The sequence below is a fragment of the Benincasa hispida genome, chromosome 4 (genome assembly GCF_027475165.1).
Source record: "Benincasa hispida cultivar pf3 chromosome 4, pf3_genome.v1.1, whole genome shotgun sequence".
In the NCBI taxonomy this organism is placed as follows: Eukaryota; Viridiplantae; Streptophyta; class Magnoliopsida; order Cucurbitales; family Cucurbitaceae; genus Benincasa; species Benincasa hispida.
The window spans coordinates 69,983,829-70,011,574 of NC_143481.1; the positions used below are offsets into that span (position 1 = coordinate 69,983,829).

Genomic DNA, 27,746 nt, shown 5'->3' on the forward strand with positions numbered 1-27,746 from the left:
GAAAGCCCTATCACATTATTCTCTATCCAAGCACTTTGCCAGTTATTCATCTATACATATTTGTTCAACAGGAATGTTTATTCTTCAGAGCTTTAATCTCTATTTTGTAATTTGGTTCTAGCCTTGCATTGGCAAGTTTGAAGTTTTTTATTTTTGTTTCCTCTCATGTAAACTTATTCATTATTTCAATAAAAAGTCTTAGTTTCCATTTTTTTAAAAAATAAAAAAGAATGTAAAAAGGGAAAAAACTCATAACTTAACACTTTTCATTGCATAAATGAAAATTTTAGTTTCTTGTTTTAAAAAAACAACTATTTCCAATGTAGGTCCTGGAAGCAAAAAGAAATCAAGACTGTCCTACATCCCTTATGCAAACATTGAAAAATATTATAAATACACGATTTATAATGTACCAATTACACATTTACCTCTTTTGCTTCTACATTTTTCAACCTGGCCTGCTTCAAATAGTTCTCTAATGCATGATTTCTCCTGAATCCAACCACGCTGTATGATAAGCCCAATTACTAGGTAATGTCTTTTAAGGAGAAAAAAGGTAGAAGAGAACTTGAAAACAGACCTGAACAGAGAATGATTCGGGTTCTCTAGAAAAATGCAGTCTTTGCAAGTGTTGCATTGTATCAATTAGAACCATTGTTCTACATGAATGCATTACTCCATGGGCTCTCGAGGGAAAAGTCTGGAAGTGGGGGAAGGCAATAAGGGACGGCCTCCATGCATCTTCACAAGGATGAAAATACTTGAGAAGTAACTCAGTCTCAGTATCAGTTAGCTTGCTCTCAAATGATGTTATCTGAACAGCAAGATCATCTTTCACTTTCTTTCCAGGTCGAACAAATTGTTTGATAGACAGCTTAACAAACTGAACTTCAGGTTTGATAGTATGTGGAATCTAAAAAATGGAAAAGAATCGATAGCATAAGAAAAGAATACTATGTTGTGATAGACTTCTGTCAAATGATCTCACCATTCTAGAGCTAGCATGAAAGTTGAAGCTATTTATTCCCCCATTTTGCATGTGTTTCTTTATAGACTTGCTTGTTGTTTGTTTTTTCATGTAACCCTTCAATTCTGACCCTTCACACGCTAAAACTAGTAATAGTAGTCAAGGAAATTACATAATTAGCATAAAAAAGGGGAACAATTGGGATGAAGTTCCAAACTTTGAGGCATGAATGCTTTAGTGTGTTTTTTTTTTTTTTTTTAAGGAAGAACACTTTATTTCAATTGAGCTTGGTTGGATTAAGTTAAAAAAATGAAGATAGCCAATGTTTGGTCAGGTTGTACAGGTCGTGGAGCCATAATGAAAGGAACTGGCTAGAGATCAAGTTGTGTGGGGTTTGGGCAAAAAGACTTCATCACCTTGGTGAGATTAGAGGTTCTAATTTCTTCTTTCTCAACTTCTCTGTCTTTGCACGCAACAACACACGTTTCTTCGTTATTTTCTTCCTCTATAACATTGGTGAATTCGCATGGGAGCCTTAAAATCTTTGGTCCGGGTCGCAAAAGTAATGGGTTGAAAATAATCGCACAACCTTTCCTTACAAACATGTTTTTATCCTCCTCATTACATGCGATAGCACAAAAGATTTGGTCGATTTATTCTTCCCCTCATTGACTCCTGTAACTATATTTAACAATGGGTTTGATTCACCTTAGCCATCGGTTGTTGCACATTCATCTTTATTGTTTCATGAATTTGTTTCATTTATCTATTCTTCTTCTCCTTCACCGTATGTCTTTTCTTCTTCTTCTTGCAATTGGTCTTCTATTTCAATTTGACTTGCTTGAATTTCACCCATGAGCTTCAACCATAGTTCATTGGATTTTTCTTCTGCAAATTCACTGCTTCCAGTGATTTCCAGCCTTTCTTGATTTTCCCCCAAAAGACCCCAAATTTCATCCTCCCTTCCAAAAGTCCTGATAGATGTTCTTGTTTCAATATTTTTGTTTTTTTTTTAATACGTTTCGACCTCCATATTGATGTTGGGAAGATTCATGGGTGTTTTTTTGATGTTGGTAATAATAATTTTTTTCACACTCTGAATCATTTTCTAAATCATCTAACTCCTAATTCTTATGTCAATTTCTTGCCAAACCATTTTGATTGGATCATCAGGCTCTTTGTTGATAATGTCACTTTTTTATTCCATCTCAAACTGCATTAGAATTTCTTTCGGAATTGCTAGAATCATTGAGGTTGATGCTTGACTTGAAAATAAGGTTGGAACAACAAGAAGAATAATCTTTAACTCTGGCAACTTCGGAATCGCTAGAATCATTGAGGCTAATAGTTTTGAAGTTGCCAGAGTTAAGGCTGAACACCAAGAAGAATAATCTTTAGCAACTTCAAAACAATCAATGATGCTCGACTTGAAAATATCATTGGAACCTTGGAAAACTGGCACTAGAAGAAATATTAAATCCTTTCCTTTTCTTTTTTCTTGAAAGGTGACTAGAGAAAACATGTATTAAGCAATGGAAAGCACCCCAAAATTGTGCGTTTCAATCTAGAGAAATGAATACTCAATCAACTGTGAATAGGCATAATATAGACATCAAGATAATATCAATAATACATTTTTGCATATTTGGTAATAATCAACCTGTTATGATGCCAGCCAAAACCTCGTTCTTGCCTCGAGTATAGATCGTGTAAACTAATATAATTGCTCGACCCATCCATCAACCGCATCCCATGAGTCAGCAACCAAGAAAACTAGTCCGTGGATTGTGTCAATGCAGAATCCAGCACAAGGTAGTAAAGTTAGATCTGCACATGTTGATATAGAGATGATATCGTAAATTTCTACTTTGTTGTCCCATCACCATTCAAGGTACTTCTACATTAAGCTTTTGCAATACATCATGATTTAGAAAAAATTGTGAAGTTTCCAATCTCTGCGAGGAGCAAGTGGTCTCCCCACTGGAGGTGCAGTAAAGTATCCAACCTTTAGATAGGGTAACAGCATCATCAGACGGACCAACCGCAAGGCTCTGCTGTAAACAGAGTAATTTGGTTTTGGAGCATGAGCAACTATAATATAAGTTGCAGATTGGTTGTATAACTCGTTAGGGGAAACATCCTTAACATTTCCTGTTCCACAAATCCTTATTGTGTCCCCAGCTAATCCATACAGAACATTACCGAGGTTGTACATTGCTCAATGAAAATCAAATTGCAATTGTATAGCCGTATGGAACTTACTGATAGCTGTTTTCACAATTGTTTGTTTTTCTCGTGCTAGCACAATCACACTAAGTTCCTGTAAAGCAAACCCCCAATTTGTTGTAATTTATTGTTAGATACTTCCTTATAGTATTAGGTCTTTTCCTTTGTTATATAGAAGGCATCAGTGAGATTATTAACAAAAATGTAGAAATTTTTCCATGATATTAGAGCCAACCCTAATTGTCCAAGAACCCTAATCTCAACGATCGACAACCATCTCCGGGAAGTTTCACCGTATGTCGCACCAGACAACGCTGCTGGCATACATCTTCCATTCGCCGTCATGGGTTTGTCGTCAGTATTTTTCCCCATGTTCATTTGTTTTTCACTTTGTAGTGGGTATTTTCACCAATTGTCGTCTATTGTCATGGTTTTTGTTGAATAGTATCAATATCTTCGTGGGTTCTTCCTCCACTCCAAACTAACTTCAGTAGCCCGTGGGTTTATTCTTCATCACCAATTGACAGATTTCTTCATCATCAGTAGACCAATTTTTTCACCGTACAGTATGACTTCATCAAAATCAATGGAAATTACTTCAAATGAATCAGCATCACATACCCTAATCACAAGTCACAAATTGAATGGCCACAATTACATTCAATGATCACAATCGGTTAGGATGTTCATATGTGGAAAGGGTAAGGATGAGTTTCTCTCTAGTGAAAATGAGTGGTCCAAAAAGGCTGATCAAGAATTCAAAAAGTGGAAAGTGGATAACAATATGGTTATGTCATGGTTAATAAATTCCATGATGAATAAGATAGGAAAAATTTCTCTTATATGAAATCGCACATGAGATTTGGGATGCTATCAAGGAAACTTTTTCTAGCAAAGACGATACTTCAGAATTATTTCACATTGAATCAATTCTTCACGATTTTCGCCAAGGTGATCAGTCTGTTACTCAATATTTTAATAATCTCTCTCGTCATTGGCAACACCTTGATTTATTTGAAGTCTATACATGGAAGTGTGATAGCGATGCTACTCAATATAAGGAAATTCTTGATAAAATGAGGACCTTCAAATTTCTCTTTCGAGGGAGAATCATGGGAATTAGGCCATACCAAATCTCCTTGGCCTTAACAATGATCTGGATGACGTTGGAGGGAGAATCATGGGAATTAGGCCATACCAAATCTCCGTGAAACTTTTTCAGAAGTAAGGCGAGAAGAAAGTAGGAAGAGTTCAATGATGGGAAATCAGAATCAGCACCTACAGTCCTGGATGCTTCTGCACTTGTAGTAATGGTGGAAAATTCCTATAAGGGAATTCTTGGATAGAAAAATTCCTAAAAAGCTTAGGAAGAGAGCACCATAAAAGTCTCCTTGTAGTAATGGTGGTGGGTTTGTATTTTTCACACCCCACTTGGGAGAGCACAATGTAGAGGAATTGATACTTGCAATTACAAATCGATCCAACTGCTGAAGGAATTTATCGTGGAACACCCTTTGGTTCCTTTCAAACCATAACTCAGCAAGCAATCTTTGACAGCATTAACCTATAATAAATGAGACTGTGGCTTTAAAGAAGGACCATAAAATACTTGAAGAACATTTTTTTAAAGGAGGCTCGGGTCCAAAAACCCACTGAAGATGAAAAATAGGCCCAAGCTTCTTCTTCCAACAAGCAAGAGAATAGCAACATTCAAAAAATAAATGTCGAAGTTGCTTTGGTTCATTTTATCTTTATTGTTCATTGTTCAGCTTCATTTGATTGTAATTGTTTTAAAGTTACTATTTTCTCTTTTTTTTTTCCTTTTAAATCTCAATACCTTTGGGAGTTTGTAATCTTCAAACAAGTTCATTTTTTGAGAAGTTGTTTCTCATATAAAAACAGCAACTGAAAGCTTCAGTAAATGAGCTTATATATCATAAAATAAAATAAACTTATTAAGGGAAAATTAATAAAAGGTGAGTGTTTTTTAATATATATTATAGGCCTACAATCTAATAATTGCATCCTCCTTCTGTCTGTCTTTTTTTGAGGTACTTGTTGTATCTGTCTTAATAATAATAATAAATAAATAAATAACTCACATCATTACATCTATATCTGTGTTTATTGGGTTAAGTGTGTTCAAGATTTTAAAAAAAAAAACAAAAGAAAAAAAAAGTTAACAAACAAGTGGACAAGATATCTTGCTAAACTGATAAAAAACAACGTTAGATATAACTTCGAAATTTAATAAATGAGATTGATTGATAATTGAAAGTTCAAGGATATCCACTCGTCCATCATGCTTCCTTCCAGTTCTACCCATCCGTTGAATCATTCTTATTGGTGAAATGTTTGCATCAAAACAGATGACAAGATCAACTTCCATTATATCAAGACCTTCTTCGCCAATACATGTGGCAACAATGACATTGTACCCGCCAGCACGAAATTTCTGCACAGAAGTATATAATTTAGTACAGGTAGTTAATAGGAATAGTACCCGCAAACCCTGATTGCCTACCTCCAATACAGCCTGTTGAACCTTTTGTGATTGACCTTTGAGAAATTTTCCTGCAATACTCCAGACTAAGTAGCTTGTCCAACGTCAAAAATATGTCCCAACAAATAGAAGAAGTCCAAGCTCTAATAAATTGCAAATAGAACATAACTGGAGCAATTTAGATATATTTAAGCTCAATTCGAGTGACAAACTTTTCCTAATAGCTTTTCAGTAAGAGAACTATCCTGATCAAATTAAATAGTCCAAAGAACATGCTCTACAATATAATCATCTCACATGTGCTATGTGCAAAAAGGACATACCTGATATTGTTAAATCACCAATCAACCCAAAAGTTTAAGCTAATAGATCTTGATAAATTTAATAAATAATAGGTTAAATTACAAGTGTGATAGTTCAAGTTTTAGGGTTGTCTAACAGGAGGTCCCGAATTTAAAAAGTGATCATGAGCCTCTAAACTTTCAATGTTTTGTCTACATGTTCCATAAACTATAAAAACACAATTTTGAAAGTTTAGGGGGCTAAATTAGTAATGAACTGGTATGCATAAGTTCTCAAAAGAATAGTAATTTTCTCATTAGCCTTAAAAGACAACCTTCGGCCTTATTTATAAGCTGGAAGACAGAAGTTACAACCTAAATTACCCTTATAACGGCAGGGGAAAAGAAGTAAAGAGAAGCTAACTTGAAGAAAATACAATCACCTTTACCGTGAGGTAAGAGGGGAAAAGAAAAGCTGCTTATAAACACAACTTAAAAGAAAAGAAAGATTAACCCAAGAAAGGTCAAGAAAAACAAGATTAGGACCAAGGAAGACAAGATTATCCCAAAAGATTATACAACATTAACTAAATAATGACCAAAAATGAAGAAAAATGAAATTGCAAACCTGAGCTTTGACCAATAAACTCAGTAGCTCTGACAATGTCTTCAATCTTGGATAGTGCACTCATAATGTCCCTACATATTATACCGCATTGAGGCAAGTTTAAGGATAAATAATTGATTGAAATGTGTGCACCTCTAAATCATCGAATACTACAAAATTGAACTTGGAGAAAATATTTCACCTTACACTCCCCCTGAAGTTTGAGAATATAATCACCCTTGAATCTTGTGGATCCTTAGTTTCTGCAACAAAGTTATTTTGTTAACTAACATGTCAAAGCTTTCAATTACATCTCAGCCATTGGCATCAAACTCATCAAGAAAATTGGTTTCACACCAAAAGTGACCTGCAATTCAGTAGTCTAAAGATTTACAGAAAATTCAAAACCTAACATATGTGACACAGGTTATTATGAACCCATGAATACGTTAAATCTAGAGGCATTGGGATTAGTTTTTAGATAGCTACTACAGTCATTTTCCTTTACACAAATAGATAGAAAATTTACAGCTTATAACTCCAAAATCAAAAGCACGTCTCTACCAACTCAAGTTTCTCAACCCAACTTTTACGATATTGAGTTAATTCCAGATGCATTAGATTCTAAAGCATGAACCACCACCTAACTCTATTATTTGATAAACTAGAGACTTATAGGACATCTAATATCCAAGATATGTGACTCAGGGTACTTTGAACCACCACCAGTTAATTGAATCTAAAGGTCTTTACTATAATGCTTAGCCATGGGGTTAGTTTTGAGTTAACTACTACAACCATCCATTTGTCCCCCCACATAAGAATTGAAAATTTCACTGCGAAATTTTTAAATCCAATCCAAAATCCAAAAGAATGCCTCTTACCAACTCAAGTCCCTCAAACCAAACTTACACAACATTGAAAAAATGCATATGCATTAAAAAACTGAATAAGAATAGATACCAAAAAAATAACTTATAATTCGAACGATTTTTTTTTAGTAATTTTGTGGGTTTTTAGATCCAGTGACCATTGCTATATCTCAAGAGGAGCAAACAATCAAGAGAGTGCATAAGACAAAAAGAGAAAAAAGGAGAGATGAGAAAATATGGTTCCTAGGTAAGGACAAAATGATTAATAAGAAGAAAAAAATCAATCGTATATCAACAGATTATACATTTTGCTTCGACCAGTAATATTCGAGCAATACCATGATATCATGCTCTCAAGACTATGGAATATTCAAATACTTGAAATATGAAATAGAAATAAATAAACTTCAGAAATAAAACTAGAATAATCTCAGGCATCAATACTGCAAAAGAAACAGTGGTATACTAATAATGATGCCATGTCATGACTACAATTGGCACCTACTAAAATGGTCGACCAATACTTCCATCATTTTGGACAATTTGGGACTTGGTGCACCATGGGTCAAGCTCTTCTCCATTATGAGTCTCACTTTGCAGATATGATGATTTTTGCTCATAAATCTTGCAAAAGACCTGCAATAAGTAGGGCTCCATTGAACATGATGGCCAAAAACTTCAAGAAAAGAAAAATACTTGTAATATAATGTTTCCAATAACTACAGCACAAATAACCGTCTAAGTCTCTTCAGCTTAATAGACAAATAGCCAATAGCATTAATCTGGTGTCATGCAAGCACGTCATCAACTCAATGATCCAAATGAGTTTCTCCTTTAAGAGGAAGTACCTTAGTTTTAGGTAGGTGATGTAGCCCATTGTTGTTTCAACCGTGCATATGTTTACTTACTGGTTGTAACATTAGTTAGTTAGTAGTTCTGTTAGCTAAGTACTTTGGTTATTTGTTAGTTTTGGTAGCTAACCGAATGGATGTTAGGTGATTAGGATTTCAATTTATTGGAAATAAGGGGCTTTGTTGATAGTTTATAGCCCAGAGGGCATTTTAGTATTTTACTTTACTCTAGGTTTATTTCCTTTTTTGTATTGAGGCTGCTAGAGCCTATAAATATGACTTCTATTGTAACTTTCATAGTGTGTTAAAATAATGAAAAGAGACTCTCTATCGTGGTTTTCTTCTCCTTGTTCTAGGGTTTTCCATGTAAACCTAGTGTTGTCTATTTTCTGTCTTTTAACATGGTATCAGAGCATGGTGACGAAACCCTAGCAGCCCGGCGAAAACCAGCCGGTGCAAGATAACCTTAGCCCTGCACCGGCCCTGCTTCCGCCACAGCTACCGATGGGGCCTCTGACCACTACCGCTACTATTGTCACCGCCACTGCTACTGCCGTCCAATTCGCCATTGATCGATATCCTTAGTCATTACACATCCGTCCAACTCTAGCGCCGCCGCAACCCTTTAGTGGAAACCCTAGCGTCGCTGCCCTTTTTCACAATGCTGTCAGTATTCCTCCCTTGTTACCAAGTGTCGTTGCTGCCTATCCCCCCAACCTTGCTACCAATAGTCGAAACATACACCTTGAAGCCGAGATTGGTGAGTCGTCCGCCTACCACATAGGTATCCCCTGTCGCAGCAACAAACCCCTCGCAACCACCAGGAATTCCCAACTCCTTTCCCTTCTAGCCGCAAGCAACCTACTTGTAGCTGTCGGGTCTTCCTCATCATCTGTCGCCTAGTTACAAACATCAAGGTTCGATTGACTAATCTTCAGTCCGATTTTCAACAACAAATCGCTGCTCTTTTTTTTTTTAACAAGAAACGAATATCTTCATTAAGATAATGAAAGATGTTATAAAGTGAATGAGAGGATACAAAAGCAAAAGAAACAAAAGGATGAATCAATAAGTGCACCCGAACATCTCAACTAGGTTGACACCTCCATAGCACTCTCATCATATCCGCAATAAAAAGTAAAGCAGTAAGGATAACAACTGAACAAAAATTTTATATCTCCATAATTCAGAAAAATGATTCCTCGGTTTTGAAATGTAATTTCAATGGTAGATGGCATAAAACCACAAAGATTTCTTTTAACCTGAATTTTTGCTTCCGCAACATTAATAAGATTAAAAGTTTCAAATGCAAATGATTCTAAACTACCAAAATAGGACCCAATAGCTTTAAATGTTTGCCGGCTCCAATAGTCTAATGGAAGATTTTTAATCGAGATCCACCCACCGTATCCTTTCACCACATTCGGTCGACCGTGTACTTGTGTATTCCATTTTTCAAATTTCAAATAAAACTAACCACACTCTTACCATTTCACTAGGTAATCAATTATTTCTTCCACAACTCCCCAATCCAAATGAATTAAAGCATTTTCCGTGGACAAAGGAATGATAATGACATCCGTATTGAAGTATAACTTTAGTGTGTTAGCTATTTCTGGCCATTCATCAAACTCAAATAGTCGTGATACAATCCAAAGATTGTCAAAAATCTGTCTTGAAAGCATCAGAGTTCTTTTGAATCCAGTAAAACGACTTGCTCTATTTATCGGATGCTAAAACAAAGGCATACTACTTGCCGAAACTAATGTCCTTCTCCATGCTCTGTTTTTTTGTATTGGAACAGAGTATCGTGCTCCTTTGTCTTCTTCAGCAATTTTGACGTGAATAGGCCCAAAATCCTTAGTTTTTTGCAGTGTTTCCATTCTTTTCAGACTAAGATTATCGCCCGATGTTTCCTTCATCTCCAACAAAGTTCTGAGCATTTCAACAGAGGACTGCCATCCTTGCTTTGAGACTCCCATCGGAATATGAATAAAGTGTATCTCATAATCCAGCCCGAAGAGCTTCGAAACTTGGATAACTTAGTTTCTCCGTATCCATCTCTTCCATTTCTTACGAAAAAACACGAGAGAGAGTTCTTGATCGAATCTGATATATTTTCCACAAACCAAATAAGTTTCCATTTAGAGAGGACTAGCTGCTTTCCGACTTCAACATCTTCCACAATAAACTTACGGGATTCAAACCAAATACAAAAATACAAATTTTTCACTTTGCAACTTTTCATTTCCATGCTCGAAAATCCAATTTGAATGCTTTTAACTCAGAATCCAGACAAACAACGATTGGACGGCATGCACCAGCGCGGATTGCAGACGACGGAAGGAGGTGGCATGATGGTGGATGAAGGAAAGATTCGGGAGGCTGGAAAGGATGGGTTTAGAAAGACAAATGACGGTTCCTTTGTATGAGAAATATGCATCTTAAACAACATAATACAAATTTAGCTTCGTATACATTACAAAAACACATCCATCCGAGCAAGCTTATACATGTCTACATAGTATTGACACAACATTTCTTCATGTATCAAAGGCTCGTGGGAAAGTTAATCTACTTTTCACATACTAGACCAGACAAATCATATTCTATGAGCATTGTTAGTCAGCACATGAATAATCCAAATGAACATCATCTCAAGGCTTTTAACCGGATTTTAAGATACTCGAAAGTGACTCCAGGTCATCGAATATTGTTTAAGAAGTCTTCAAACATAATGGTAGAACTTTATACTGATGTTAGTCGGGTTGGAGAGTTAACTGATTGAGATCTACATCTGGATATTGCTCTTATGTTTGGAGCAACTTAGTCACTTGGAGAAACAAAAAGCAGTCAGCGATAGTCAGAAGCAGTGCAGAGGCTAAATATCGAGCTCTAGCTTAGGAATTTGTGAAGGGATGTGGATACAACAGCTCTTGAAAGAACTACAGGTAGAAACTCAAAGCTCATTTAAAATACTTTTGTGACAATCAAGCAGCAATCAGCATAGCAAGGAATCATATCCATCATAACAAAACGAAACACAGGGATAGATTGACATTTCATATCTGAGAAGGTCAACAAGAACATGATAGAACTAAACTATGTTTCATCTCGCCATCAAATTGCCAACATTCTCACCAAAGCTTTATCGAGGAGAAAATTTTTATGAATTCAGTTCCAAGCTTGGATTGTATTCTATATACAATCCAACTTGAAGTGGAGTGTGGATTTGTGTATAGTGTAGTTGCCTTTGTTATTATTATTTGAATTATTATTGTTAAATGTTCATTCCTTTTATACTTAGTTCCCTTAGTTAGAATTCCTCATGTATTATATTTACCCGCTATTGGGTCCTTTTTGAGAAATAAGAAGAAATTGAATATTTCTCCAAAAACATCATAATCCAATACATATTACTCTAGTGACCTGAATAAATGAATGATATGAAGTGTTTTTCCTCTTAAACCTCTCACATTTTGTTACACCTTAATCAATAGTTTAGAAAAGAAAATATAATAATATTCGAGCAGTTTAACTCAAGTTAATTAGTTAGATATCATCCATAGTTGTAGGATATGGCCATGATTAAGACACACATGAATACATGGCTCAAGGATAGGAATCATCTAAGAAAATAACTAATCAGATAAATTTTTTTTAATAGGAAAGATAATATGTGTTGAAGATCCTACATTGGAAAAATCAACGGACCTCAAACTCTTAATAAGATAAATGGGCTACTCTTCAATTACCAATTGGTTTTGAGATTGAACCTCATACTATCAAATATGGTATCATAGCCCATTAAATCCAAATATGTGTTTGGTCTAATAAAAAGAAATTGAAATTCGATCAAGAATGGTGAACCTAAAAGAGGCACCATTTTGAGGGGGCATGTTGAGGATCCCACATTGAAAAAATCAAGGGACCTCAAACTCTTAATAACATGATCATGCACACTATGTAATGCTTCCCTTTCTATTGGTATTTGTTTTGAAGTAGTTTGCACTACATGTTTTGTCCTAGATGTACTAAGGGGTTTTGTACTTTTGGTTTTGGATTGTTCGCTTTATTTTGGTATATTCATTTAGTATGTTTGGATATGATGAGGGTGCTAAGGGGATGTCAACATAGTTGAGATGTCTGGGTGGACCTCCTGGTTCTCAGTTCTATTGTTCATTGCATCTCTCATATTGCACATTGAGCATTAGTCTCATGTCATTATTTCAATGAAGAGGCTTGTTTCCTTTAAAAAATAAATATAATAAAATTTATTAAAACATAAACACACACATGATCATGCAAAGAGAGTGCATAAACAAAGTTGTAACCACTTATTTCCCGTTGACAAAACTCAAAAGATACAATCTAAAAAAAATATACCCTTGTTGTAGCTTCTCTTCAAGCATCTCAGATGCTGGCCTTATTCCATGGCTTGAAAGTAACTTACGTATATGGTATAGCGTAATGAGTACTCCAAAGAAACCTTCCACATCTTGATACTTAATGTGTGGATGGACTGGTGGGGGTGCTTGACGAAATTTATCCCTGGAGTTCAGTAAATCACATGGGCTCAACTGGAAAAAAGAGTAGAGGAACATGAATAATGACTTCATTAATAGTAACATTGTTATTTTCTTTTTTTTACACAGCCAACTTTTATCAAGATAGATGAAAGAACAAAAGGAGGACAAAAAAATAGTAGTTGTTGGTGATAAAACAATAACTGATGGTTATAATAATTATAAAACTATAATTAAAAAATACAACTTAAAAAAAGAACAAAAAAATGTATGATAGTAAAATATAAGTAAAATAGTTACGAATAGATGCCCCTAGGTTCGCTTTTCCAAATACTAGTAGAATGATTGTTTGAGATTTTATCCCTCTTTTGAGTAATCGATTTATCCTTTTCTGAAAAGGAAACAAAACTTTTCATTGAATAAATGAAAAGAGACTAACGCTCAAGGTACAATGAAAACAAAAGAAAAAGAAGTCAAAACAGTGCAGCTAAGAATGCTTTTGACAGCATTAAACCACAAGACCAAGGTTTCAAGGCTGGCACTATCGGCACCACTTGCATCTAAAGACCAAACACATCTATCCAACAGCGTCGGCTCAATAAGCCTCCCATTTCAGGATTATCCTTAGATTTGCATGTTGAGGGTTGGCTCAACGGCGCCGTGTCATGCTCTGACTGTTTTCAGTGACTAAGCGTGCGGCACTTGGATATTATCGAGCTTCAATAACACTCCAAGTAAGCCTTTAGAGGTTCAAAAATGGCTAAAAAACGAAGGGAAAGGAATCGTAAGTAGGTGGGCGTGAGAGAGTTTGAGAATGTTGCTTTATTGCTTGATCGAATTGCTTGTGTACAAATGAGACGCCCCTTTGGGCTATTTATATTTGTCTCCACCGATCTAGGCTCCCTCAAGGTCGGCCGTGGAGGTTTCTAGGCGCTCCAAGGAGTCCTAGACATGTCCTAGGTTATTCTAGACCCTTTTACATCATTCCGAGTACATACAAGATTATTCCAGACTCTTCTAGACAATTCGGAGTACCAATGCCCCAGTTACCTTTTGCACACTGATGAACAAGCTATTTCATTCCTTCTTAGACAAGTTCGTGGTAGTTTACTTGGATGACATTGTAGTGTATAACCGGACCCTTGAAGAACATGTGCAGCACTTAACACAAGTCTTTCAAGTAGTTCGGGAAAACGAACAGTATATCAAGAAGGAGAAATGCTCATTTGCGCAAACGGAAGTGGAATTCCTGGGACATTGGATCAGAGATGGGGAGCTTCGAATGGACACAGCCAAGGTACGCGCAATACAGGACTGGAAACCCCCTTCTAATATTCTTGAATTGCGATCCTTTCTAGGCTTTGTCAACTATTATAGCCGATTCATCAAGAGTTACTCTGCCATCGCGGCACCCCTCACCAATCTACTGAAAAAGAATTAAACGTGGGATTGGTTGGAGGAATGCTAGAAAGCCTTTACTGAGCTCAAAGAAGCAGTTTCGCAAGAACCGGTTATGATGCTACCGGATTGCTCCAAACCCTTCGAAGTCCACACTGACGCTTCGGACTATGCTATTGGGGGAGTACTAATGCAACATGGGCACCCGATCACGTATGAAAGCCGCAAGTTGAATGACACTGAGCAGCGGTACACTGTACAAGAAAAGGAGATGACGGCTATTGTTCACTGCCTAAGGACATGGAGATATTATCTGTTGGGCAGTAAGGTTACAATAATGACGGATAATGTTGCAACCAGTTACTTTCAGACGCAAAAGAAGCTGTCACCAAAGCAAGCTCGGTGGCAGGACTTCCTAGCCGAATTTGACTACAAACTTAAGTACAAACCAGGCAGGACAAATGTGGTAGTCGATGTCCTTAGCAGAAAGGCAATAATCGCCACCCTCACTAACATACCTACTAGTGATTTTGTTGATCGCGTAAAGAAAGGTACGCAACAAGACCCTTTGGCTAGAGATTTACTCAAATTGGCAAAAGAAGGGAGAACACGGAGGTTCTGGGAACAAAATGGTACTCTTCTCACCATTGGCCACCGGCTCTTTGTGCCTAAATGGGGGAATCTGCAAAAAGATATCCTCAAAGAGTCTCATGACTCACTGTGGGTCGGACATCCGGGACTGGAAAGAACACTCGCCCTTGCACAAGACAAGTACTATTAGCCTCGAATGAAGGACGATGTGGAGACATACGTGAAAACCTGTCTCGTCTGCCAACAGGATAAGATAGAACAACAACCACCTGCTGGCTTACTAGAACCACTCCCCATTGCGGATAAACCATGGAAGAGTATCACCATGGATTTTATTATGGCACTACCTAGATCAAAGGGCTTCGGAAGCATAATGGTGGTAGTGGACAGATTCAGTAAATACGCCACCTTCATCCCTTGCTCGGCCGATGTGAGAGTCGATTAGGCAGCACGACTCTTCTTTAAGAACATTGTGAAGCTATGGGGGATGCCCAAAAGTATCATCAGTGATCGAGACCCTCGCTTCACAGGTAAATTTTGGAGAGAACTCTTCAGACTAATGGGGACAGATCTAAACTTCTCCACAAGCTTCCATCCCCAGAGTGACGGACAGACAGAAAGAATTAATGCACTACTCGAAACATACTTAAGGCACTATGTTAGTGCCCATCAGAAAAACTGGGTGGATCTTCTTGACATTGCTCAATTTTCTTACAACCTGCAAAGAAGCGAGTCTACCGGGAAGAGTCCATTTGAAATAGTAATGAACCGCCAACCCAACACTCCGAGTGCCCTAATAACTGCCTATGAAGGACCAAACCCTTCAGCTTACAAGTTCGCCAGAGAATGGAAGGAAGAACAGGACATCGCCCGGGTATACTTAGAAAAGGCTGCGTCACGAATGAAGAAATGGGCGGACAAAAGAAGACATCCTATGGAATATCAAGCGGGAGACGAAGTAATGGTGAAATTAATACCAAATCAATTCAAGACCCCATGAAAGGTGCACAAGGGGCTGGTCAAGAGATATGAAGGACCATTCCCCATCATCGCTCGAGTAGGGAAGGCTGCTTACCGAGTAGAATTACCTCCCAAGCTCAAGATCCACAACGTCTTTCATGTAAGCATGTTAAAACCATTCCATGAAGACTCGAGAGATCCCAACCGAAGCAAATATACTCGAGCCCCAACAGCCATAGTAACCGAGTATGATAGAAAAGTTGAAGAAATCATGGCAGAAAGAAAAATAAAGAAGAGAGGGGTCCCCAATGTCACAATCGCTCTTTCGGAAACTTCTCTTAGCGATTGTGCGGCACTCGTTCCCGCTCACGAACAAGTCAGCCAACTCGAATACGGACTGCCGATGGCACACCGAATGCCTCTCGCAACCTCCACCCCCGTTTTAGGGAAAACGGGTTTAGAGAAAAGGTTTTCGTAAGAAGTTTTGTGAGTGTGAATAAAGAAAGAAAGATTGTAGTAGACTAGAAAGCAATAAGCAACAACAACAGCTTTATAGAGTACTACTCCGGGTATGAGGAAGTGATGGTTAGTCTTATCCCCATATAGTGCATTCTGAACAAAAAGCCAACTGGCGCCCTTGCATATGCAAAAGGGCAAGTGGTCACTTACAATGAAAATGTAAAGAAAGCAAGCTAACTAAGCTAATACAATACAGATATGAAAGTATGCTAGAAGGGGGTCGGATCGGGCATGCGGCCATGGGCAACAGGCCCTGGACAAGCATGACCGTGACATTCTCCCCCACTTAATTGGTTGACGTCCCCGTCAACTGACCTTGTTCAAAATCTGCAATGGCTGGAGCTACATTCTTCAAATCTTCGACCCGCTCCCAACTGATCTCTTCGTCTGGGAGATCCTTCCATTTCACTAAGAACTCTGTCAGTTCTCGTCTGGGTCTTCCAATACGGCGCGTACGTTTATCCAGGATTTGTGCAACTTCTTTCTCAGCAGAACTCTTCATCGTGACTGGTGGGCGCCTTAGCATGTTTCTTTGTTCATCCTCGGGATCGGGATGATAGGGCTTCAGGATACTCACATGGATGACAGGATGAATCTTCATCCATGAGGGTAACTGAACCTTATATGAGGTTCTCCCGACCTTCTCAATTATCTCCACTGGACCTTCATATTTCCTTACTGGCCGTTGGTCTCTCTGGCCTCGGAAACGAAACTGTTCCGGCCGTAGCTTGATCAGGACCTTGTCCCCAGCTTGAAACTCAAGGGCCCTCCGCTTCTTATCAGCCCACTTTTTCATCCTTCTTGATGCTCTTTCTAGGTAGGCGCGAGCTATCTCAGAGGTTTTGCTCCACTCTTTAGTGAAGTTATGTGTCTGAGGACTTTTACCTACATAAGGGTGGTCCACCAAGTGTGGCATGAGTGGCTGTCTGCCGCACACCACTTCGAAGGGCGTTTTTCCCGTCGCGGAACTCTGCTGGCTATTGAAGCTGAACTGAGCCACATCTAACAACTGGACCCAGTTCTTCTGCCTAGCGTCGATAAAGTGACGCAGATATTCCTCGAGCATACTGTTGAAGTGTTCCATCTGGCCGTCAGTTTGGGGATGATACCTAGAGGAGATATTCAGTGTTGACCCCAATATTTTGAACAATTCGGTCCAGAATGTCCCAGTGAATCTTCCGTCCCGATCGCTAACAATGCTCGCGGGGACACCCCATAATTTCACGATGTGTTTGAAAAACAGCTGGGCAGTCATCACGACTGTGCACATTTTCGGCGTTGGGACGAAAGTGGCATATTTTGAGAACCAGTCGATGATAACAAGGATCGATTCGAACTCTCCCACCTTGGGCAAATGGGTGATGAAGTCGAGAGACACGCTCTCCCATGGTCTAGAGGGCACAGGTAGGGGTTCCAGCAGACCCACTAATTTCGCCCTTTCGACCTTATCTTGTTGGCAGACAAGGCAAGTCTTGGTAAATTGCATGACATCGTCCCGAAGGCTTGGCCAATAGTAGCCTTGTTTCAGAAGGGCATAAGTCCTCTGCCAACCATTATGTCCTGCCCACGGTGTGTTGTGGCACTCCTTCATCAGCAACCTTCGTAACTCCCCGAATCTGGGGATGTAGAGTCGATTGCCCTTGGTGTATAGTAGGTCATCTTCCACCCAGAACTGGCGTGTCTTCCCCTCTCTGGCCAACTGTAGGATGGCCTGCGCCGCTGTGTCGTTTGTCAAGTGAGTTTTGACAGTTTCTCGTACTGTTGCACTCAATGTACTTGCTTATAGGCGGGCGAACATGCACAGGGCCGCATGTTCGCTCTTTCGGGTAAGAGCATCGACCGCTTGGTTACTTTTCCCCGGTCTATGTTCGAATTGGAAGTCGAACTCCGCTAGACACTCCTGCCACCGTGCCTGTTTCGACGACAACTTCGGTTGGTTGAAGAAGTGACAAATGGAGTTGTTGTCAGTCTTGACCACGAACTTGGCCCCCAAGAGATACTGTCTCCAGGCCTTCAAGCAGTGAACTACTGCTAACATCTCTTTCTCGGAGGCGGCATACCTCCGTTCGGCATCATTTAGTTTCCTATTCTCATACGCGATGGGGTGTCCGTCTTGGAAGACACCACCCAACGCGAAGTCAAAAGCATCAGTCTCTACTTCAAATGGCTTGGTCACGTCGGCAATTCCAAGGACCGGCCCCTCAATCATCACTTTCTTCAAGCCCTCAAAGGCGGCTTGACATTCAGGAGTCCAGCTCCATTGGCTATCCTTCTTCAACAGTTCGGTTAATGGCCCTGTTCTTCTCGAGAATCCTTCTACGAACCGCCTATAGTAGTTGGCTAGTCCGAGGAAGGATCGTAGTTCGGTCACGGATGATGGTACCCTCCAGTCTCTAATCGCGGCCACCTTGCCCTCTTCCATACCAATCCGATCACACTCAATCACGTGGCCGAGGAAATTTATGCGCTCTTGGGCAAAGGAGCACTTCTCTCTCTTTACATACAACTGATTTCTCCTCAGCTTTTCAAAGACTAGTTTGAGGTGATGTCGATGGTCCTACAGCGAGGCACTATAGACCACAATGTCATCAAGATACACTATGACGAATTTGTCGAGGTATTCGTGAAACACTTGGTTCATTAAGGTACAGAACGTTGCTGGAGCATTGGTGAGGCCAAAGGGCATCACGAGGAATTCGAAGGCTCCATATCTCGTGATACAGGTCGTCTTAGGTTCGTCTCCTTCAGCAATTCGAACCTGATAATATCCAGACCGTAGGTCCAGTTTCGAGAAATACTTAGCACCGTGAAGCTGATCAAATAAGTCAGTAATGATAGGAAGGGGATATTTGTTGCGGACTGTGAGCTTATTCAAGGCCCGATAGTCGATGCACAACCGGAGGCTCCCATCCTTCTTCTTCTGGAATAGTACTGGGGCTCCGTAAGGAGCCTTCGCCGGTCTGATAAATCCTGCATCTAACAACTCGTCTAACTGTTTTCGGAGCTCAGCCAATTCTGGCAGGGCCATCCGATATGCATTCTTGGCAGGCAGCTTTGCCCCTGGTAACAACTCAATCTCATGGTCAATCCCCCTTCGTGGGGGTAAGGACTTGGGCAAGCTTTTCGGCATGACATCCCGATACTCTTCCAAGACAAATAGAACGTCTTGGGGGATCTCCTCTTCAGTGGACTCAACTGATTCTATCGGGATGGCCATGAACGTGGGTTCGTCGTGGGCCAGGCCTCTCTTCAATTGGAGGGCTGAGATCATTCTCACCCCATTTGGCTGCTTGATACTGGCTTGGACTACGGTGGGTGTAGATCCGGTAATGACTAAGCATTTGGCGAGGGGCATTGGTATGACTATCTTCAAGTAGGAATTCCATCCCCAGTACCACGTCGAAATCATCCATCTTGACAATCACGAAGTCAACGAAGCCCTTTCAGTCTCCTAACTTCACCGGAGTTCTCTTCGCTATCCTCGTAATCGGTAGGGCTGCGGAATTCACAGCTTTCATCTTCCCTGCATCTCTTTGCCAAATCAAGTTCAGGCGGCGAGCTTCCGTTTCAGCCATGAAGTTATGGGTAGCCCCAGAGTCAACCATAGTGTTTTTGGCCGATCTTTGGTTGACCCAAGCATCCACATACATGAGACCTTTCTCTAGTGGCTCCGTCGCCTTTCCCATATTCTTCTGAAGTGCAGATAAGAATTTCAATGCCCCCATCCTGGGATTCTCAATTTCTGCAGCTGGCTCGGTTACCGTCTCCTCCAGTTCAGCCTTGTCTTCGAAAGTAGAGGCTAACGTGGCTTGAAAAGCATTGAACGCGGTTCGATTTGGACATTCGCCCGCCCTGTGTGGCTCTCTACATATGAAACAAGATAGGGGGCGATTGTAATTGTTATGCTGTTGCGGCGGCCCCCGCCAGTTGTTTCCTGATCTCGGCTGAGATGATTTACGGTCCCCCCCTGTGTTCTTGTCTCCTCCCCCAGGAATGGGAGGACTGGAACGACTGTTTCTGTTTCCCCCATTTGAGGAAGTTGATTGTTTCCTCACATCTTGTGAGTCAATGCTAAGGTCGTATAGCCGTTCAGCTGCCGCATAGGCAGAGGGGAGATCCTGTACTCTCTGTTCATATAGTTTTGATTTCGCCCACGGTTTCAACCCTTCAACAAAGCAAAAGACCTTGTCTTTTTCAGACATATCTCGTATGTCCAACATGAGTACTGCAAACTGTTTTACGTAGTCCCTGATGTTACCTGTTTGCTTTAGCTCTCGGAGTTTTCGTCGAGCCAAGATCTCGACATTTTCAGGGAAGAACTGCGAACGAAGTTCTTGTTTCAATCTATCCCAAGTATCAATAGTGCAGCGTCCTTCCTGTATGTCTGTAAATCGTGATCTCCACCACAGTTTCACATCTTCAGCTAGATGCATCGTTGCTAGTGTGACTTTCGACTCTTCAGTCACTGTGTTCGTCGCCTTGAAGTATTGCTCAAGGTCGAAGATAAAATTTTCCAGGGCTTTCGCTTCTTGCACCCCACAGAAGGGTTTCGGTTCTGGGATTTTTATTCTGCTTACGGCCATTGCTCCCCCAGATGGGGCTTGGTTCCCTACCGCTCGGATGGTGAGATTCACCCTAGCACTCACATCTGCTATCTCGGCTCTGACGACATCAAGGGCCGACCGAAAGTCTTCAGACAAATCGGTTACCATCTAAAGTATTGCTTTTTGGGAGCTGTCCAGCTCTTCGACACGCTCCTCTGTGTGGGCAACAGAGTCCGAGGAGCTATCACCTCGTTCAAAGCTACCGGACCGTACTGTTTTAGTCTCGAGGGTCTCTACCCTCATCATCAATTCTCTGACGGGTAATCCGTCTAGGCGGCCTACCACCGCATCAATTCCATCGGCTTTCTCAGCAACTTCTTGTAGCCGAGTCTCTAGGAAACGGACATTATCTGGGACCTCTCTCAGGTAGAGCATTTGCTCTTCCATCTCTACCAATCTATCCACATGGGACTTGTTCAAGTTCTTCGTCGCCGACATGATCACTGATCTTCCCTCTATAAGTCAACCTGGCTCTGATACCAACTGTCACAATCGCTCTTTCGGAAACTTCTCTTAGCGATTGTGCGGCACTTGTTCCCGCTCACGAACAAGTCAGCCAACTCGAATACGGACTGCCGATGGCACACCGAGTGCCTCTCGCAACCTCCACCCCCGTTTTAGGGAAAACGGTTTTAGAAAACGGGTTTAGAGAAAAGGTTTTCGTAAGAAGTTTTGTGAGTGTGAATAAAGAAAGAAAGATTGTAATAGACTAGAAAGCAATAAGCAACAACAACAGCTTTATAGAGTACTATTCCGGGTATGAGGAAGTGATGGTTAGTCTTATCCCCATATAGTGCATTCTGAACAAAAAGCCAACTGGCGCCCTTGCATATGCAAAAGGGTGAGTGGTCACTTACAATGAAAATGTAAAGAAAGCAAGCTAACTAAGCTAATACAATACGAGATATGAAAGTATGCTAGAAAGGGGTCGGATCGAGCATGCGGCCATGGGCAACAGGCCCTGGACAAGCATGACCGTGACACCCAACTACACAGAATACTTAGTCAAATGGCAAGGATTACCCGAAGATGAAGCTAGTTGGGAACATGAGGAACTATTATGGCAATTCCCGGAGACGATTGAAGAGCAACGAAGAGGTGTGCGAGCATAAGTGGGGGAGAGTGTCACACCCCACAAAATAGTTCTGAAAATTTCGAAAAAAAGCTCATTGTCATCCACTAAGAAGGGGTCGACAAGCTCGTGACGCCACAAGAGACCAGGGCAAGACGCCCACCCACGCTGCCTTAGATGTACATACGCGTGCGCGCCACGACCAGGCGCGCCCGCCAGAAACGGCATGTGCGAGACCCACACGCCCGACCCGGAATCGCCTGACCTTCGGACAGGAAGGACGCGGCAAGCCCCTGCGTGCGTGCCCACGACCTAGACACATCGGGACAGACTTGGAAGCCACAGAAAGCCTCTAGGCATGTCCAACAACATCAGCTACACAGTCAAACGCAGAAGGAACATCGGATATCTAGAACGACCCAACATCAACACGCTTGTACGTACTCCGAATTGTCTAGAAGAGTCTGGAATAATCTTGTATATACTCGGTAGGATGTAAAAGGGTCTAGAATAACCTAGCACATGTCTAGGACTCCTTGGATAAGTGTTTGAGATGGAACCCTATACTATCAAACACTTCTGTTCAGTAGTAGTATCGATCTGAAAACGGATGGCTTATTTGGAAGAAATTTGAGAGGAGTTCAGATTTTCGCATGTCGATGGCTTCCAAGGTTTTCTTCTCCGAAGGCGTTGGTCTTCGTCTACCATGGTTGATTTGATCTCTCTATTTCTCTCCCTTTTTTGTGTGTAAAGAAGAAGGGGAGTAATGTGGTGATTATGGCGCTTCATGTGGTTATTAATTTCGGAGTTATTGCTTTTAGTTAAGCAGGATAGCATGGAATAGGGCAGTGTTTGCATTTTTAAAAAAATCAAAACATGTTTGCCCATTTTGAAAAATCTTTCTTTTTTTTTGCTATACATGAAAATATTTTCACTGTATTTGCCATTTAAAACAATTTCCTTTTATTTTTCAAACTAATCGTTGTCCTGGTCATGGTTCTCTTGGGATTGTACCTTTAAGTTTTTTAACTCGTCGTTTTGTATCCTTGTATTACAAGCAATAGTCTCTTTCCATTTTATCAATCGAAAGTTATGTTTCCTTTCAAAAAAAAAAAACACTGAAAGCTTTTGATTTTCTTTTTTCAAGATCAGAAGCAAACAATAAAAGAAAAGCTAAGTCAGTATTTGCCCTTTGTGGATGATATTCAACCGAAGTTTTCTGGTGAGTATGAAGTCATTTTGGAAAGATATTTCCATGGATTTCATTGAGGGCTTGCCGAAATCTAATGGGTATGAAGTCATTTTAGTGGTTGTTGATTGTTTATCCAAGTACGGTCACTTTATTGCTCTTAAACACCCTTTCGCAGCTAGTTTAGTAGCTGCTGTTTTTATTATAGGAAATTTTTCGTTTACATGGGTTTCCATGGAGTATTGTCTCAGATCGTGAGAATTTTTACGAGTTTATTTTGGGAAGAATTATTTCACGTTTTGGGTACTCAACTAAAGCGCAGCACCACCTACCACCCTCAAACGGATGGGCATACCAAGGTAGTTAACCGCAGGGTATTTACGGTGCTTTGCTACGACTACCCAACCCAATGGTGGAAGTGGTTACCACGGGCTGAGTTTAGTTATGATACAACTTACAACACTTCTAGAAGATGACTCCTCTCGAGGTCATCTATGGTAGGCCACCACTGTTACACCCCCTCCCAGATTACCCACCTAATCTAGAAAGAGGCGTGAAGATGCTAAACATCAACAAGAGAAAAAGGGACAAGGGCTTACAAGTCAATACCCCTTTTTGTGAATTTCGTCCTCGAAATTCAGCAGAAAGTCATCAAGAGAAACAATGAGGATATTTGGCTCTCATTTGTTATTCGCTTTCCCAAGTTGCCTCTTCCTCTCGGTTTTCCTATTAATTCACCAATTTCCAGTCAAAATTAGCTGTAACGTCCTTTAAGAAAAATGTTAATAAACCTCTACCAATTTTGAGAAATCTCTCCACCTCGCACTTACTATGACAGAGCTTCGAATTTCATCCCATAGTCCATTCTCAGACCTTTTACACTTATCAGTTTCATTTTCAAACTGAACAATTGCACACTTAAATCATTCCTTAAACTTTTCTCCATCCGATTTTTAAACACTATACCAACCTCAAAATTTACTTCCGTTTTTCACTATAGAGACATTGGATAAAGGTCTTTATGGAAAGTTTCCTTAAACTTCTCCCAACTTATCTCTCCCTTTTTCTTCATAACTGATTTCAAATTCCTAAACTCTGTCCACGAAAATAGATTATTTTTGGAAATGGGTTTTGGAAGTTTGGGTTTGATCTTGAGTACAGGATATATTAAGAGTTGGGACGTTAGATGTCATAGAGAGAAGTGATGTTTAACGTCTTCACGCTTCGTTCTAGGTTAGAAGGGAAATCTGTAACGGGGTGTGACAACCACCTCCTTTGTTGTTTTATGTCGAGGATTCCTCCTTGGTGGCGGAAGTGAATATTCAATTACGCGAGTGTGATACAATGTTAAGGGCCTTGAAAACATCACTTGAGACCACCCAACATCGCATGACTAAAATTGCTAATAGAAGCATCGAGATGTCCAATTTGAAGTGGTTGATTGGGTATATTTGAACCTACGAATGTACAGTCAAGCTTCTCTATCTCGGTATAAGCACCCAAAGCCAGCCCCTCGTATATAGTCCATTTCAGGTGGTGGACCACGTCAGATCTGCTGCTTACTGGTTGGATTTGTGCCAAACATGAAAATTCACCTTGTCTTTCATGTTTCTATTTTGCAAAAGGGAGTGGGCACTACCTTCCCAGTCTTTCCTATACCAATTGGCTTACGAAGTGATCTTTCTATGTAATACCAACTAGCTGCAGTATTTGGGTTGCGCAATACTCCTGTTATTGTGGCTCAATTTCCAGAATTCCACCTTGAGGACAAGGTGGCTTCTTGGGGGCCAGGTCGCGATAGACCCCAATTATTAAACCAGTTATAAAGTCTATTCACGTAGGAATAAGGGAGAGCGGAAATAGTGTTGTAGTGAGAATGTACGAGTGAGGCCCGCTATTGTGGTTAGTTATATTTTGGTTAGTTTTGTTGAGGAGTATATAATGTTGTTTTGAGGGGTAGAATAGCATCTTCTTTTTACTGTATTGTTGGAATTCTCTGAGGAGATTTCTGAGAGAAGGGGAGCTCTCAAATCTTCCCAAGTATATGTTAATAAATAAAATTGTTGGCTCAGGCCTATCACATAACTTCTTCTGAATTCATTCTTCTGATCAGCTTCCAAAATTAAACAATCTCCTGTCATCAGCTGTTTAAAAAAATCCATTAATGTAGATTCTCTTATCATTTCTCAAAAAACAAGCCAACCTCTTTTGTTGGGGCCAGTCAGAACACACAACAGCCTTCTTCCCCCTGTGGGCGGGCAGATTGTGCATTCAAAAAACCATCAATTATGGGAATGCATCTTGGCTAAACAAAAAGTACCAGAAGAGCCTGTACCCTTCTTAAGAAACTTTGAACTTACTGGAAGATGTAACGAATCAATCAAGTAACTCTCAAACCAGAATAAATGCGAGGAAGAAGGGGATACTTGTTTAAATTTAGTATCTTCAACAAGAAATGTGTCCTTATCTCTCCAAATACAGAAAAATGTACTACTAATGCAGCAGCTTTTCACTTCCATGATGGAAACCAACTAAAAGGTAATTCCAAAGATGTAAAAACACAAAGATACGAGGAACAAAACTGGCAAACTGACAGAAAAATGAACTCTGATGCTGGAATGGGGCTAAAACTGGTGGGAGGGAAAGGGTGAGGAGAAAGGAGAAAGCATCCTCCGTTTCCCATCAGGTTTAAGTTGGATTGAAGTGTCAATTGTCAAACTAATCTCACTATTTTTTTAAACAAAAAACAAAATTTTTCATTAAAATAATTAAAAGAGACAAACTATTCTCACTTTGAATAATTTACTGTCAAACAAATCTCAAAATGTTTATACAAAAGAAACAAAAAGAAATCATTGAAATAACTAAAGAGACGATTGCTCATAAATACAAACGAATTTTTCTAATTTTCTAAAAAAAAAAAAAAAGATATTATGCTTTTCATTAAGAAAATGAAAAGACGAGCAAGGATACAAAACTCCAAAAGGAGCAAAAAGTAACAATATAAAACAAAACAAATGTGAACAATAACAAAGAACATAATAAAGTGCAAAAGAGGAGAATCTGTAGGATAAAAAGAAAAATATAATGAAGAAAACTAAAATAAACTCTAAATAGAAAAAATGAATGTGTTCCAATTTCTGTGAATAACTTTAATGGAGAATCCAGCAAACTTCTTTGATGATTGTTATAATTCTATAATTAGGATTTTCTATTCTTGTAAATATTTTGTGATATTTTCCTTTTTTATGCTTTGTACACTTGTATATATTCATATCTTTGGTGAATGAATAAAGCATTCTGATTCTTTCTCAAACCTAAGAGTTTTACAATGATGAACACCAAGAAGAAGCTTTTAATAAAGCCACATCAAAACTATCATAACTCGAACAATGAACATTCTGAAAGATGCGTTGATTTCTTCCCACCATAATTCATATAGAAGGGCTTTAACTACATTGATCTAGAGCATCTTAGTCTTTGAAGAAATTGCAAGTCCAAGTAGGAAATGAATGACATTATCTTTGAGGTTGAAGATAGCAAATAACTGTAAAGAATAAATGAAAGTGATAATAGAGCTCACTACTTTTAATACTTAAAATTTAAAAACTTTGAAGATACAAGATTTTTATCCAATTCACTATGTTAACATTTTCTCAAAGATAGTACGTTGAATAGGTTCCTAAAATACTCTAATCTACATCAAAAGATTTGTACCATACCGTTCTATAATCTCTGTTGGGGAGAATTCCTATTGAGCAAAGTTTAGCCACAAATGGACGCATAGCTTCCAAGAGCTTATTATTTATCTCATCAGCATCTTCTCCCATTGGAACCTACCAGTTTACAGCTACAATATCAAATCTATAATAAAAGAACATCACTCACTTAAAGACAATGTTCGCATACTTCAATCAATTCTATTTTCCTGTCATGAACATATGGACTGACATCATGATCACTTTCATCACGATATTGAAGGGTTGAAATGTGTAAGTTGTCAATGATTTGCTGAATACCCTGCTGCTTTGCTGAGTAAATGCAACTGATTTAGAATATATAGACAATTTGAACAATCTGGAGAAAATATTAATAGAAACTTACATCCTGGTGTGGCAGTTAAGGCTAGTATTCTTAGTGGCACAGGTACCATCATTAACTGTACATTCAAAATCATACTGGTGACTGCATACAAACCTTGCAAATTAAAGTAATAAACCCAAAGTGAAAGATCTAACAGAAATGGAAACGGTACAAACTGAACAACAGACCTCACGAACTGCAACACAGTAAGAGTAATTTCCAAGTGCTCGATGAGCTTCATCAATCACTAAGCAAACCAGGTATTTCACCAAACATGTGCCTGCCAAATTTTGATTCCATCATTTAGATGATATTTTTTTTTTTTAACAAGAAACGAACCTCTTCATTAAGATAATGAAATATGTTACAAAGTGGTTGAGAGGATACAAAAACAAGAGAACAAAAGAATAAATCGCCAAATTTTGATTCCATCATTTAGATAATTAAATGTACATAAGCAGCAATCCACATTCTGCATAAATCATAAAATATCACTG

General features: G+C 39.4%; 1 protein-coding gene across 7 annotated transcripts in view; it reads right to left on the bottom strand.

The window, feature by feature from the left end:
* The window catches only part of FANCM (DEAD/DEAH box RNA helicase family protein), a 76,235-nt gene that overhangs the window by 30,788 nt on the left and 17,701 nt on the right, over nt 1–27,746 (bottom strand). For 4 of the 7 annotated variants that reach the window (XM_039028610.2, XM_039028611.2, XM_090312972.1 and 1 more), the window contains 13 exons: nt 27,438–27,529; nt 27,271–27,325; nt 27,076–27,197; nt 26,889–27,002; nt 12,694–12,887; nt 7,962–8,092; nt 6,787–6,847; nt 6,606–6,676; nt 5,718–5,767; nt 5,483–5,648; nt 989–1,116; nt 581–913; nt 429–507 (listed from right to left, as the gene is read on the bottom strand). In XM_039028610.2, the coding sequence (XP_038884538.2) occupies nt 429–507; nt 581–913; nt 989–1,116; nt 5,483–5,648; nt 5,718–5,767; nt 6,606–6,676; nt 6,787–6,847; nt 7,962–8,092; nt 12,694–12,887; nt 26,889–27,002; nt 27,076–27,197; nt 27,271–27,325; nt 27,438–27,529 (1,596 nt within the window). The remainder of the gene's footprint in view (nt 1–428; nt 508–580; nt 914–988; nt 1,117–5,482; nt 5,649–5,717; nt 5,768–6,605; nt 6,677–6,786; nt 6,848–7,961; nt 8,093–12,693; nt 12,888–26,888; nt 27,003–27,075; nt 27,198–27,270; nt 27,326–27,437; nt 27,530–27,746) is intronic. The other 3 variants (XM_090312971.1, XM_090312970.1, XM_090312969.1) reach the window with 3 other exon arrangements.